We start from the raw sequence: 13894 nt of genomic DNA on the forward strand, positions 1-13894 counted from the left end.
ATGGCCACATGTGACACATCTACATGTCTTTGAAACTTTTCCAGGGATGGTGATTGACTACTTCCCTGGACAGCCTGTTCAATGCCTGACCACCCTTTCAGTGAAAAAAGTATTCCTAATATCTAATCTAAACTGCTCCTGGTGCAAGCTGAGACCATTTCCTCTCATCCTGTCACTTGGGAGAAGAGACCAACCCCTGCCTGGCTACACACTCCTTTCAGGCAGTTTAGAGTGATAAAGTTCCCCCTGAGCCTCCTTTTCTCCAGGCTAAATGCCCCCAGCTCCCTCAGCCACTTCTCATGGGCTTGTGCTCCAAACTCTGCCCCAGCTCTGTTGCCCTTCTCTGGACACACTCCAACATCTCAGTGTCCTTGCCATGAGGGGCTCAAAACTGAACACAGAATTCCAGGTGTGGCCTCACCAGTGCCGAGTACAGGGTGACAATCACTGCGCTGATCCTGTTGGCCACGCTATTGCTGATACAGGCCAGGATGCCATTGGCCTTCTTGGCCACCTGGGCACTCTCTGGATCATGTTCAGCAGATACTGACCAGCATCCCCTGGTCCTTTTCCATGGAGCAACGTTCCAGGCACTTTTCCTCTGCCTCTAGCATTGCGTGGGGTTGTTCTGGTGCAAATTCAGGACCCAGCACTTGGCCTTGTTTAACCTATCCTTGATATCCTTCTGCATTCCTTGGATACTTACTCTACCCCTTATGTTCAATACAGAATATTCATTAACAATACAGACATGTCTTGATAGACTGGCTAAAATCCAAAGTAACAACTCTACCATCCTCATCCTCTGTAATTTCTTAAGTACTGAAAAATATTTTTCAACTCAACTTTTGTGAGGAAGGAGTTGGGAAGGGAAAAACAAAAGTCTAGGATACCCACATTTCTAGACGTGTAGGAAACTAAGAATCTGAGGAAATAAAAGATGCTGTACGAAAATCCCCTGGGGTGTGATGGGAACTCTAACCCATTATCAGGCATAGTGACTACATGGGAGGAAAGGTGAAGCACAGCTGGGGGGGATTTCTGGTAGGATAGTATCTTACCAGTTACCAAGGAATCCAGTCTTGTAACAGTAGGTTTCATTAATCCTTATTCTCTCAGAGCTTCTTTCTTCAGTTTGCTGGTTCAGTTGGCAGAGGCAGTGAGGTTTGCAGCCCTCTTGTTTCAGTTTTATTCCATGTAGCAGAGTATTTGTTTTGCAATTTTTGAAAAAATTGTATTTGTAGAACTAGCGGGACTGTGACCACAATCTTTAATGCAGGAGTACCTGTTAATGCTGTTATTTAGGAAATTAAAATTGTATTTCACAGAGTTATTAGCAAATTCCACTCCTTCCACAGAGACTGAAGGGGGAAAAAAAGATTTTTTTTTAAATGAATGTTAATGCCTTAATGACTGCTTCAGTGAATAAATACAAACTGCTGGGCACTGAGCCATTCATTGGAAGGGGAGCTCTTGGGTGATGTCAGTGGAGTTCCATATTTATGCAGTAATGTCTCAAGATAATGCCAATACAAAACAGAATGGTATTTGATATTTAGGAGGAGACACAGACAGGAAAATTTGGAAGTGTCATAAATGTATGTTTGATAACATTATTTTTTTGATCAGAATGTTGTTAGTAATCCCATATTGAGCATACATAAAATTCACATTTAAATACAAGTTCTCTAAAAGCATATTTTTTCCTGTTTAATAGCTAAAACTAAATAGGCTTGAGATTTCCACTGGTGCTCTCCATTTTTATGGAATGTTTCAAGAGCAGTATAATCTTAGAGAAGCATATTCTGTGGAGTGCATTTCGTACATCGAGGGAATTTCTCATGGAATACAACCTGGATTATTTTGCAAGTCTTACAGCCCTGCAGCTTGTTCCACCTCAGTTGTAGTCTTCTCTGGTTATTCTGGGCCTGATGCACTCATATGCACCCTTCAAAGAAGAAAATAAAACAACTCTGTGGGGTTTTTTTCTATGCTAAAAATAAATTAAAGTCTTCACGGGGGTGATAGCTATGGTGACTTTGGACTGGTCCTACAATAATATGAAATCCACTCCTGTATATTGATTACTTTCATGGTTTGCACTGCCATTATTACACATCAGTTGCAATAAAAAGCATGCACGAATTTAAGTTAAATCTGCTTAAAATCTTTAAGTCTCTGATTCTGGTGAATGTTATTCAGTGAATGGGTCAGATAAGTCCGAAAACTTGTGCTGTTTCCCTTCACCTTTGCAAGTTACATGCTACATTACTACATGGTTGATATATTTGACATTGCAGTGTCTGCACCTTGGGCAAAGAACAAATGGTAGACTTCTTGCTTCAATATTCTTGCAATGTTTCAATAACAGAGTAGTTCAGAGGAAGAAATGCATGTAGTCTCATTCTCATAAAAGCTTTTGTTATTAAACAGAGACACTGTGCTATTTTGTATGTCTGGCAGACTTTCAGTCGTGCTGACCTCTTTTCCCACCCTAGGTGGCGTTGTTAGGTTTTGTGGGTTGATTTGTTTTGGTTGTTGGTTTGTTGGGAGTTTTTGTTTCTTTGTTGGTTTGGTTTTTTTAGGCAGTTTCCTATGTCATAATGGTTGATCATAAGAGTAAAATTAGCCTGTCAGCAAATCAGTGTTCGGCATGGGACACCAAAGCTTGATAGCAGTGAACTTCTTTTCAAGTCAGTCAGTCTTGGAATGATACTTGATATAGTTATATTTAGACTAAATAAAATATGGTGTTGAACCCTTTTCTTGGCTTCTCACACACATCATATGTACACCCTCGTACAGCTGACTGAATTTGGGGAGGTGAGGAATGGAACAGAGATGAGGAGTGAACAGGGTTTGTAAATTTATTCAGAGGTGAGGGTGGAGGATTGGCTGTTGTCTTTGTTTAATCTATTTTGAAAATAAAAAGCATTTATAAAAAATGAGGGGCTTTTGTTGTTGTTGTTTATTTGAAGAGAAAAGGCTGAACCTTTTACTGCTGTTAGTATTTGTGATGACTTCAAGAGCTGCTTCAGGGTCCAGCACCTACAGTAGGAACTGATTAAAAAACCCTCTGCATTCTATGCAAATATGAAGTTTTGGCCACTTTAGTAATAAAAGCTAAATGCTTCTCGCTGTAGGCAGCTGTGAGTTGCTGCCTTTATGGCCGGGTCCTCCAGCATGCAAAACCAGAGAAATTCTGCTTAGAAGTGAAGGAAGCATACAACTGTGGGGGTGCTGCTTTGGTTTAGTAGTTCTGTAGTGTTTCTTTTCTTTGGAGTACTCCTCTAGCAGAAAGCTTCCCTGATTCCTCTATGACACGGAAACATAAAACGTGAGGAAAGCATGGTTGCCAAGCATTTTGCAGGAAATCATAGACATGTGCACATGAAACTACAGTAAAAGCAATGTGATCAGCGAGGGAAAGTGCTCCTCTCCATACTTTTTAACATTTTATAAATTAAGAAAATTAAATTCTAATAGCTTAGATCTGTAGCATATAATGCAGCAGAAAGGCAGATCTTTCTCTTACCAATATTGAAATAGCATCTTATATTCCTTGTATCTTTGTCAGATCTTGCATTAATGCACATCATCACATTATTCCCTAATGACACAAGAAATAATTGTTTTCTAGTGAAAAGAAGTTCTGAATTTATACCTAGCTTAGAGAGCACTGCTTTCAAACCTCTGTATTCTAGCTTAGCTATTCTGCTTGCTCTGGTAGCACGTCTCCACTCACTTAAGGAGCATTATGGTAATGCATTTGCTTTAGGGAAACTACCACACCTAAATAAATTAGTTGAGCCTAGAGAGGTCTGTATACAATGCCAAAACTAATACTAACAGAAAAGAAAATATACAAAACATAACTGTGTCTGTGTATGAGCACACGGTTCTGCATGCAAAAGCATTATCAATTTGTACTTTCTTACTTGTTACACTCTGCTTTTTGTAGAACAGAACTTTGTTCCACCCCCTGCCTACCTCCTACATCTCAGCTAATATTAAAAGCAAAGACAACTCTATAAAGAAATTATGTTGCTGAGGTCATTGCTTTTATAAAGTACTCACTATCACTTTATGAAGCATGGAAAATGAAGTTGGTTAAAATACTGTTGAATACAGATGGCATGAAATACCCACAGTGTTTTTGATTTTTTACTCTGTTTCTTCTCTAATTTCTCCAAATTTTGAGACTGGCTAACCAGTAAATGAAGATGCCTCAATCTACCCTGTAATGGGAATCTTCTAGTTCTATTCCTAATCCATTAGATCATCTGTTTTTCTGGTCGTCTAAGTGGTCATTTTTTGGTTTTCTTTTTTTCCTTCTATCCAGGTACTGCTATGTGGATATTTGTTAGCAATGACTGATGTGGAATCTACATATGCAGACTTTATTGCTTCAGGAAGAACAGGTAGAAGAAATGCATTACATGACATCCTTGTGTCTTCTCCGGGTGGGAACTCCAGTGAACTAGCCTTAAAGTTATCAGAGCTTGATATAAACAAAACAGGTGAGTATGTTTTGGGCTTTTATTATATTTATTTAAAACTAAAATGAGAACTAGTACACAAAAAAAAAAAAAAAAAAAAAAAAAGCATTGTTTATGTGCCCACGTTATTCCCTTGTCCTTCAGCAGCAGAAATACTTTTTTTCTAGTCAACATGGATTGCCTGCAATAAGAATCACGGATTTCATAAACGGGAAGGGTGGTATTTGCAAGTACAACACATCACTGAAAAAAGAAAAGTTGTTCTGCAGTGAGTGCCTGGTGACAGGGTCCAAAACAGGATAAATTTTATGAAAAGTAGAATATGAGGAAGAAAATAAGGAAGTCTTTATTTAAACCCAAGTCTGCATACTGTCCTTTAATGGAAGCTCTCTGATTTGAAGCTTGTAGGAGAAGTCATGTGTCTGCTGAAAGGTGGTTGTGAAATTAATGTTTTTTTCAGCTGCCAAAGGGCAGAGCACTAGCAATGAGTTATTGTTTGTTTTACCTGGATCTTTGTTTCTGAGTAAATTGTCTCTTTCTCTTTTCTGCTGATATTTGTCCTTCTTTTAAGGTGATAAGCAGTATTGCAATCCTAAATCTTTAATATTACCAACATTTTTAAGTGCTTGTACATATTCAGTTGAGAGGAAGGAGGGGAGAGTGAACCTTACATTAAATAAAAATGGTAATATGACTGGGTATTTTTTTATGTTAGATGAGTAGTGGCTAATGAATGAATTTTACAGATATTAGAAAGCCCTTTTCAGACCTTAGGGAAGGCATGGTTTTTCTTATTTTAATAATAGCAGAATAAAATAAGTGCAGCCAAGAAGGAACTGTTGATAAACAGCCCTGTTTGTGTACATACTTTTCTCAGAGATAAAGACAAGAGTTCTGAGATGCAGTCTCTTGACAAGACAGTCACATGTGGGCAGCATGGTGTTGAGGTGGCTGTAGTGCTGTTTTGAAGGAGGGCTTCTTTTTATGGCTTCTGGACTAATCTACATCCTAAGTCATTCCTTTTGCAGTTGCCAGCTTGGGACCTATAGATTCTAGATGCATGCAGTTCTAGCTGGGCAGGGCTTTTAGTTTATTCCTATGAAAAAAAAGGCTTTATAAGTATGTGTGTAGGCATGTCTTTTTATTTTAGTGGGGACAGGTGTAAAATGTTGGAAAAATGGAAAGTAGGCACCATTTGAAAGGCATCATGCCAGCATTCCTTTGTGCTTTAATTTTCTTCAGCCTGATTTGCACTTACCAAAACCGTCTTTGATCTTGTCCATTTAGAAGATAAAAACAATCCCTATTTTTAAGTTCAACAGTGGAGTTGTTATAAGCCAGAAATATGTTTTCAGGAGTCTCTTTAGTTCTTATTGGTAATCCCTTTTGAAGCCCGGGTAACTTAAACAATGCAGAAAAGTATACAGAGCTGCTCATAAAGTTACCTTTAGATACCAGGTAGAAACACAGAAATGTCTACATACTTCTTCAGAAGGTCATGCAGTTTCCATTAGATAAAATAAAAATACATGTAAATTCTGTATTATGAGTACAACTAGGGGCCAAGTAAAATCCTCCAAACCAAAAATGCTGGAAAAAGCATTGTCTTACCTAGCATTCATGTGAGTATTAGTGTATTATCATGTCATGTCATTCCAAATAAAGAGAGGCTAAAAAATATTTTGCATGTAAAATCCCAGTTCAGAATATTTTAATGCTTGTAGGATGCATTTGTGCATCACACCTGACAGGATTAAGACGAAAACACATGTTTGGGGGCTTTTTCTTATTTCTTTCAAGGTGCATGTCAAACAATATATGCTAAGTACAATTTAATTATATAAACATAGACATCAAGGTTTGATTATTTCTTTTTATTCCTACTACATCTGCATGCATTTTCTTGCAAAACTGCAAGTGTGTTTGCTTTCAACTGTGTGGAGTAATGGCAGAGCAGGATAATGCAGGTGCTAAAGGAAAAGAAAGGTGGTTATAAAACATATGTAAATTAAACCACCCAAGCATGTTTAGTACATTCACTTTAAAAAGCCTGCAGATTTGTTTCCTGTAAAAAAAAACAGAACAGCTTTTAACAGCACTAGACTTGTTTAAAGACAATGTATTTTTCTGTTACTCAGTACCTGATACCTGAAGTGAGTGTTGGTTAATCCCATCATCAATGAGCCAACAACAGATAATCACGAGTTTACTGCATAATTATGTGTAATAAGTATAATTACTGTATGATACTCTCCCTTCAAAAGAACTGTCCCAGTTTTCTTTGTCCATAGCAAGCTAACAACCCGTTATTGTCTATGGAATAGATATGTTTACCAAAGCCCAAAATACAGGTTCCAAGGACTGTGTCAACACATTTTATCTAAATTAAATAAAAGCAACACTGTGTACATCTGGTAGATAGAAAACTGGAAGAGAGATCATAAAATAGAACCGAAATAAAGATGTTTAGCAGGGAAATCAAGCAGGTAACTCTCCTGCTCAACACTCTCAAGGTAACCAGTGCAATCCAAGAAACTTGATCATCTTGCAAGCTGTAACTAAATGACGTAGTGAGGAAAAAGTACAGTGAAAAATGAGGACAAGTCTCTGCAGACCTAATCTCTAAAACAAGCTGCTGGTTTTCTAGGTGCTGTAGAACACAGAAGTGAAAAGAACATTTCCTTGTAAAAGTTGTAGATGCTTGGTCCAAGCATCTACAAATAATGGGCGTAACGGGGTGTTGAAGACATATGGAACTGGAATGAAGAACTGATTTTTAGAAATTAGTGATTGAAAGTAATTGATTTTAGTCCATGGTAGAATTGTTTTGGGTGAAAGCAGGGGGAATAGTAAGACACCGTAGAGTCAGAAATGTTACGGGAAGAAAATTGAGTTAAAAGCTGGGGATTAGCAGGACTGGTAACTGTAGCCAGTTGACCAAGTCACACGACTGTATTGTGGCTTAGAGTATTGTATTATTTGGTTTTGTTTCTTTTTTTAATACTGCCTGCTGGTTTCAAAATGATGTGTAAAAATTACAATCTTGCTCTTGAGAGTTTCTAGCCATCAGATTTTATAAGAAGAATAGCAATGTGCTTAGCAGTTTTGGGATTCTCAGAACTTAAAAGCAAATTTATCTCTGTAAATATATTTTAAAGCCTTTAATAGGAGAGCCCTGCCAATAGAAAGAAAAAGCTGATACCAAGATAGTGTATTATAGATTAAATGGATTTAGATTAATGAGTTTTTTCAGCAAGTTGGGAAGAATCTTTCAAGAAGTGGTGTATTAGAACCTTAGTGCTCTTTCCCTGGGTCCCTGTGCTCTGTGTTTAACACTAAGGTTGTGAAATATTTAGGCTTTTGGTCCAGGAGTGATTTTTCTTTTTAACACAAATACCTTGCACAAAAGTGTTTTTTGTTCTTCAGTTTTGGAATTTTTTCCCTATTGTTTTAGTTAATAAGATTTCCACCAGGAAAATTTGGCTTGCCCACATAGTACTAGTAGTAGTCAGAATAAATGGAGGGCAGAGCAGGCAAAAAAAGAAACAAAACCCGAAATTGCACTTATTGCATCTTCTGCAGTATCAGAACAAATGTAGGAGGTTTGTAGAAAGTGTTTGGACAACTGGGGCAAAAGAGATTTCTGTCCAATAGTAAATAATCACACATAGAGCTGTCCTGATGGAATCCTTTTTAATTTGAGGGTGAAAGTGAAGAAGTTTTCTGAGAAAGTGCCTTGCAGAACAATTGTGTACTCAATTACTACTCAACCCATAATGAGCAGAAAAAACTTCACTGTTTAATAGGTAATCAACTTTCCACACAACTTTTCATCAGGTTGAATGTGAGAATTCACAGTACCCTTTTTGGCATTTTCCTGCCTAAATACTCAGTGCATGCACAAAATACAGCTGTCATATCTAAGCTTGTTTGCAATGTTCTTTGCAAGGCAAAAAAATTTTTTCCACTACTAGTGTGCCCTTTCTTCTACACAGAAAAGAGAAGGCGTTTATGATGCTTGTTTCTCTAAACAGAAAGAAATCTGCAGATGCACCATGTGATCTGAAATGAGGAAACAATAAATATCTGCATTGAGAGCCCTGCCTTCATTCTAAAATGAAGATTATAGATAATCTGTATAGCTAATCTTCTTTAATCTATAGATTATAGATAAAAATCGAGTTATATGTAAATAAGCTGCTACATCCATCTAGACCTCCTTACAATCTAGCCATGGAATTTTCTTTTCTTAACTTCTTAAGCCATTTCAGTACAAATTATTCAGAATCCTTGCAACATACAGGAGACAATGTATGTTTTAACATTAATCCTTGTTGTGCATCTGTAGCTGATCAGTCCAGTCTTGTGTCTTACTTGCACTTACCTTCCTGTTGCCTTTAAAGATAATAAAGACCAGTGAGGTCCTTAATTCTTATGTAAAATACAGTACTTTGCATATAGATAGTAAAAGCATTTGACAATGCTTTTCTTAGGCTTCTTTAGACAGTGAGTTGCCTGCTCACTGTGCCTCTGTAGGATGTGATCTGGTCCTCAGGTCATTGTGGCTTGCAGTGAGACAGCTGGACAGTTTGCAGTGGACAGGATGCTGAAAATGGATCCACAGAACTAAAGCAGCTTTAACAAACTATTGCATTTATTGAAGTTGCATCACTTTGTAGCAAACTGTTCAGATTGGTGCAGTGAGGTTTTTTTTATCTCTTATACTGTTATAGCATTACAGTGAAGAAATTTTAAAAAATACTCTGCTGTTTTTGTTAAATTCATTAATTTTTACTTACCTTTGATATTTATTTAAAGTGATACTTGTGACTGCAGCTAGGAATTTTCATGTCAAGAGACACTTTCCAAAACAAAGTATAGCTATCTCAGTAGTAAAGAGTTTAATACTTCAGTTTCAGTTTCTCTTTACTTTGTTTTTGAAACTGATGGATGAACAATCAGGGTTCCCTTTATTTTAGGGTGGGTTACTCATCCTTTTTTCCTGTGTTGTAGAGGGAGAAGGAGATGCACAACGAAATCCAAGTGAGCAGACCGGGGAGGCCCAAGGGGAGGCAGCAAAGCAAGAAAGCTGACATCCGACTTTGACCGAGTGGAGCAGCTGCTGGATGCTTTCAGGCTACAAGAGTGTGCTGGAACAAATTTGTTTCCATGAGCAAGCTGGTAGAAAAGAAAGTGCATGTGTCTTCACTGCTGGAACCCACTCAACACAATGCTAAAAATCTGGGTGCAAGCTGTGACAGAAGACAGAATTTTCTCTACCTCTGTCATTAGCAATGGTTGAACATGTATTGATTTTTCGGGATAGTGTCATCAGATGGATCCCTTCATAATGACTACTCGATGGGAACACTTTTAGAAAGTAGAACAGGTAAATCTTGTAGCAAATGGCCTTTGAAGCATCAGAGGATCTAATTGTGTATCTTAAGCAAAGGCTTGTGTGATCCTCAGAGTTTTAAATTCTCTGGCCAAAGTGTTTGCCCATTATAAGAACTGTAAAGAAAGCACTGTTTTTAGAACTTTGCATCTGTTTTACAGCTCTGTTATTTACAATGGTTTTTGTATTGTACAACTTAGATGCTCCACACTGCCCCTTCTCAACTGCTTATGAAGAATATTTCTGTTACTGTGAATTTTTCTACCACACGTTTTGAAAGGGCTGGGTTTTTTTGCATAAGGTGGTGATGTGCACATGATAGATCTAAACGTCAACCGCTAAATTGATTATGCCTAAACCTAAATGACTCAGCAACACTCTAATTTGTTACTAGATGAGCGATTTGTTAATGTGAATACTTGAGCGTGTGTTGTGTCCTTGGTACAGTTTTGCCACTCGCCTGTAGTTAGTCGCATATCAGAGACTCAAATTGAATCTTTTATGTTATTCTTCTTCCCCATTTTTCTAATTTTGGTCTCAATTTCGTAATCTTTCTCTGAGATATTTTTTTAAAATGTTATTCCAAGTATTTTATTGTTACAGTAGTTTTAAGAATACATTTATAACCTTATATGGGTTAAAATTCAAACTAATTCCATGGTGCTAGAGGTTTTCCTGATTCACATTGTAAAAGATAGGCCTTGTTTACACATGGGAAAATGACTGGCATAGGTTATTGCCAAGTGTGTATTCTGAAATGAGTTTTAGAATGCAGTACAGTCCAGTGAGTGGCTCCTGGGCTGGATCCAGCAAGGGGTTTGATTTTTACTATTCCTTGCCTTTGCCTCAGTTGATCAGGCTGTTGAGTTTTGAGCTGGCTGTTGAGGCACAGCCAGTAGCATGCTACTGATGCACCAGAACAGCCAAGTGCTAGAGTCTGCTACAGTAGCCTTGTGGCTTGGAGTTGGAAAGGGAGGTGAGAGACTTGGCATCTAGCACCCAAAGACTAGATTTTTTCCCATTTCATCTATTCCAAAATGACAGTCCAAACTGGGCCTTCATCAAAATACCAGGATAGCTTGTCCATCCAGGACATCACTTAAAATATCTACAAATGAATAACCTGTTCTGCAGTAGCTATTGCTGATGGATTTGTTTTTCCCCCTCATCCTGCCCCAATAGACAAGGCCATACATGAGGCTGAATGCTGCAAAATGGGGCAGCCACACCTCTGTGTGACTAAGGTGAGTGAAGAGAGTGACTGATAGTAAACCATGGCAATCACACAAGCACCAATCACAAGGTCAGAAGATTTGTTTTCTTTTATTAATAGGAGGTGATGTCACTTTATATATAGTATATATATATTATATATATTTTTGTGTTGTTGGTTTCAAATGTTATGCACTTTTTAATGTTTGTAAACTTTTACTAATGAATAGTGTGATTGCTTCCTGAATATATTAATCATCAGTTAACAAAACATCTTTGTGGCCACAGCTGTTTGTTTCTACCATATGTATCATAGTACTTGTCACCTGAAAATCTTTTGTGAGATTTGTGGAGGAAAAAAACCACTTCTGATCAGTATTATGAGATCATTTATTAGTGTTAATAAAAAACAAGCCAGCCGTATGCTTGTGGCTCATGCGTGTAATATTAACTCTCACCTTTTAGTGTTTGGAAGCTGAATGCCTTGCTGTCTTATTAGCTGTCAAATGCCCTATCTTCTTGGTAAGAGAAGTAGTCCATTTGCTTTGGAAATACTGTTACCCTTAAAAAATTTTTATTCACCTGTTTCATTTGGTGTTTCTTTCAAACTTAACACATTATAATTGACCTTTTTTAAAATTATTTCTCCCCCTTTCGCTCTTGCATCAAGTCTTCAGGCTGAACTGGTTGCCCTCTGTCATGGACTAGTTACTGTTAACCTAGCACAAATGCCAGACGGAAATGGGATTCTAGAGGGTTTTTTATAGTGTTACTTTCATGGATCATCAGATCCATGAAACATCATCAGTAAGATGTTGCAGAAAAAGGCAACAGTGAAATAAGTATTTATAGTATATTAAAATGATGGTTTTCCTTATTTTCCTTCACTGCTTTTCTTTATTTCAGTATACTTTCCTTCTTAATTCTTTTGTGTTGTTAAATAAAATTAATTTCAGCCTTTCCTCTCTATTTTGTACCTGTTTTTTCTGTTTCTCCTCTTTTTTGCTCGTTTTTAAACAAATTACGGAGGCTTTTGCTGGTTTTTTGAAACACATCTCTTTATGAGGGAAAATAGTGTTGTTAATTTTAGTGGAGTAAAAGGCTATTAATGTGCCTCTTCCCTCAAAAGTGTACGAGGGCTTGATTTATCACTTGAACTGTGCTTGCTGTCTTAATTTTGGATATTTCTGTAGCATCTACAAGCAGGCCTCACTTAATGTAAACATGTGGTTAGTCTGTGCCAAGTCACAGCTCTGTACCTTGAGTATTATTGTTACCAAAGCAATTACAGAAGAGCTGCTTTAAATATATTCACACCTTTACTTCTGTGTGCTTGCATCATATAACAGGGACACTGAAGGCAGGACCAGGCTGGGTTATTTTTGCTTTTGTTAGTTATCTTTTTCAGTTAACCTGACACCCTGACTTCTCTTCCAGTATCATCTTTCTATTTTATTGTGTTCATGATAGTTAAATGTCTGTTTAATCCATGCTTATCTTAGAAAGATCTTCCCAAAAAGCTATATAGACACAACAAAGTCAGGTCTGGAATATCAGCATAATAGAATACTCCTTAGTTTTGGCTTTGGTGGAATTGTGCTGGGTTTGTTGTTTCATTTTTTGTTTGGTTGTTTTGGTTTTTTTGGGATTTCTTTTTACAGTCTCTTGCATGCTTTCAGTGCTTTGGTCACTCTGAAAGACCATCACTTAAAAAGTCTCTGTATTCATGTTTTGTTTCCATAATAAAGTCTATGACTGTGTCCACAAGCATTGCACTTGCGGGGTTCAGGTTCCCTGTCCACCTGAAACAAACAGAACTTTTAGGGCTATAATGGGACAGAGATACTGGCATTTCTTTCTTCTGCTTATTTCCATTAATATTGTCCATATGCTTCAAAAAGTGTGTGTTTAAAGACGGTGGCGAGCACACGTTTGTTACTTAATCCAACCATCATCTTAGAGCCAAAACTTCACCATGACCTTTGATAACGCAATTATTGAATGTGAAAAAATGTCAGTGTACTTGGTCCTCATCTGTGAAATTTCTCTTTCATTTTTTTCCCCAAGAATTTGAAATGGGAAAAGGTATATCCTCATAGGAGTGCAAATGGATAATTTATAATCTGGTGCCCAGAAGGAGCAACTACCAAAGGGGTTAAGATGGAATTTCTACAGTACGAATGCCTTTCTCAGTTAAATTAGAGAATGTTGGGTGTTCTTAATGTTTGTATTTTATGTTTCAGAAACATCACTGAATTTTGTCCAGAGGAAAGACTGAGAGCTGCTGTTGAGACTGAGCACATTATACAGTAAACTCAGCTTTGACAGTTTTCCTAACCTCAGCAGTGTTCCTGTGTTGAACTGCTGTTTTTTTTGCCGACTTGTTACTTTGCTTTGCTCTGCATCTCTTTTTGGATGGTTTATTTTCTGTCCTGTGTTTCCCTGATGTAAAAATAATACCCTAGAAATACATGGAGTGCTGTATTAGTGTATTTGACTTACTAAAGTCTTGTAGTGGAAAGATTATTTCACTTAATCTTTTTGGTCAATGCACAGAGTGGGATCTGTTTCAAAGTTCTTTTCAGGAGAGAGGCAATAGAGCCAGGAAGGAAGTGTGAATTCAAGAAGATAGGCCAGCAATATAAGGAGGATATCTTCTCTTAATAGTAAGGCAGGTGGGCCCAGTGCACAAAATAGCTTCTTCCATCATATGATGAACAGTTATGATGTGTTGATAATAGCTAAAAAGAAAAAAAACTGTTCAACTTCAGGTGATATTTTAATTTCA

At 37.4% G+C, this 13894-nt stretch overlaps 1 protein-coding gene across 2 annotated transcripts in view; it reads left to right on the forward strand.

Moving 5' to 3' along the window:
• The window catches only part of PKIA (cAMP-dependent protein kinase inhibitor alpha), a 43859-nt gene extending 31784 nt beyond the window's left edge, over positions 1-12075 (forward strand). For both annotated transcript variants that reach the window (XM_066332565.1, XM_066332573.1), the window contains exons 2-3: positions 4343-4520; positions 9513-12075. In XM_066332565.1, coding sequence (XP_066188662.1) covers positions 4370-4520; positions 9513-9592 — 231 coding nt within the window. In that variant the 5' untranslated portion in view covers positions 4343-4369 and the 3' untranslated portion in view covers positions 9593-12075. The remainder of the gene's footprint in view (positions 1-4342; positions 4521-9512) is intronic.
• The last annotated feature ends 1819 nt before the right edge of the window (positions 12076-13894 follow it).

The sequence above is a fragment of the Sylvia atricapilla genome, chromosome 1 (assembly GCF_009819655.1).
Source record: "Sylvia atricapilla isolate bSylAtr1 chromosome 1, bSylAtr1.pri, whole genome shotgun sequence".
In the NCBI taxonomy this organism is placed as follows: Eukaryota; Metazoa; Chordata; class Aves; order Passeriformes; family Sylviidae; genus Sylvia; species Sylvia atricapilla.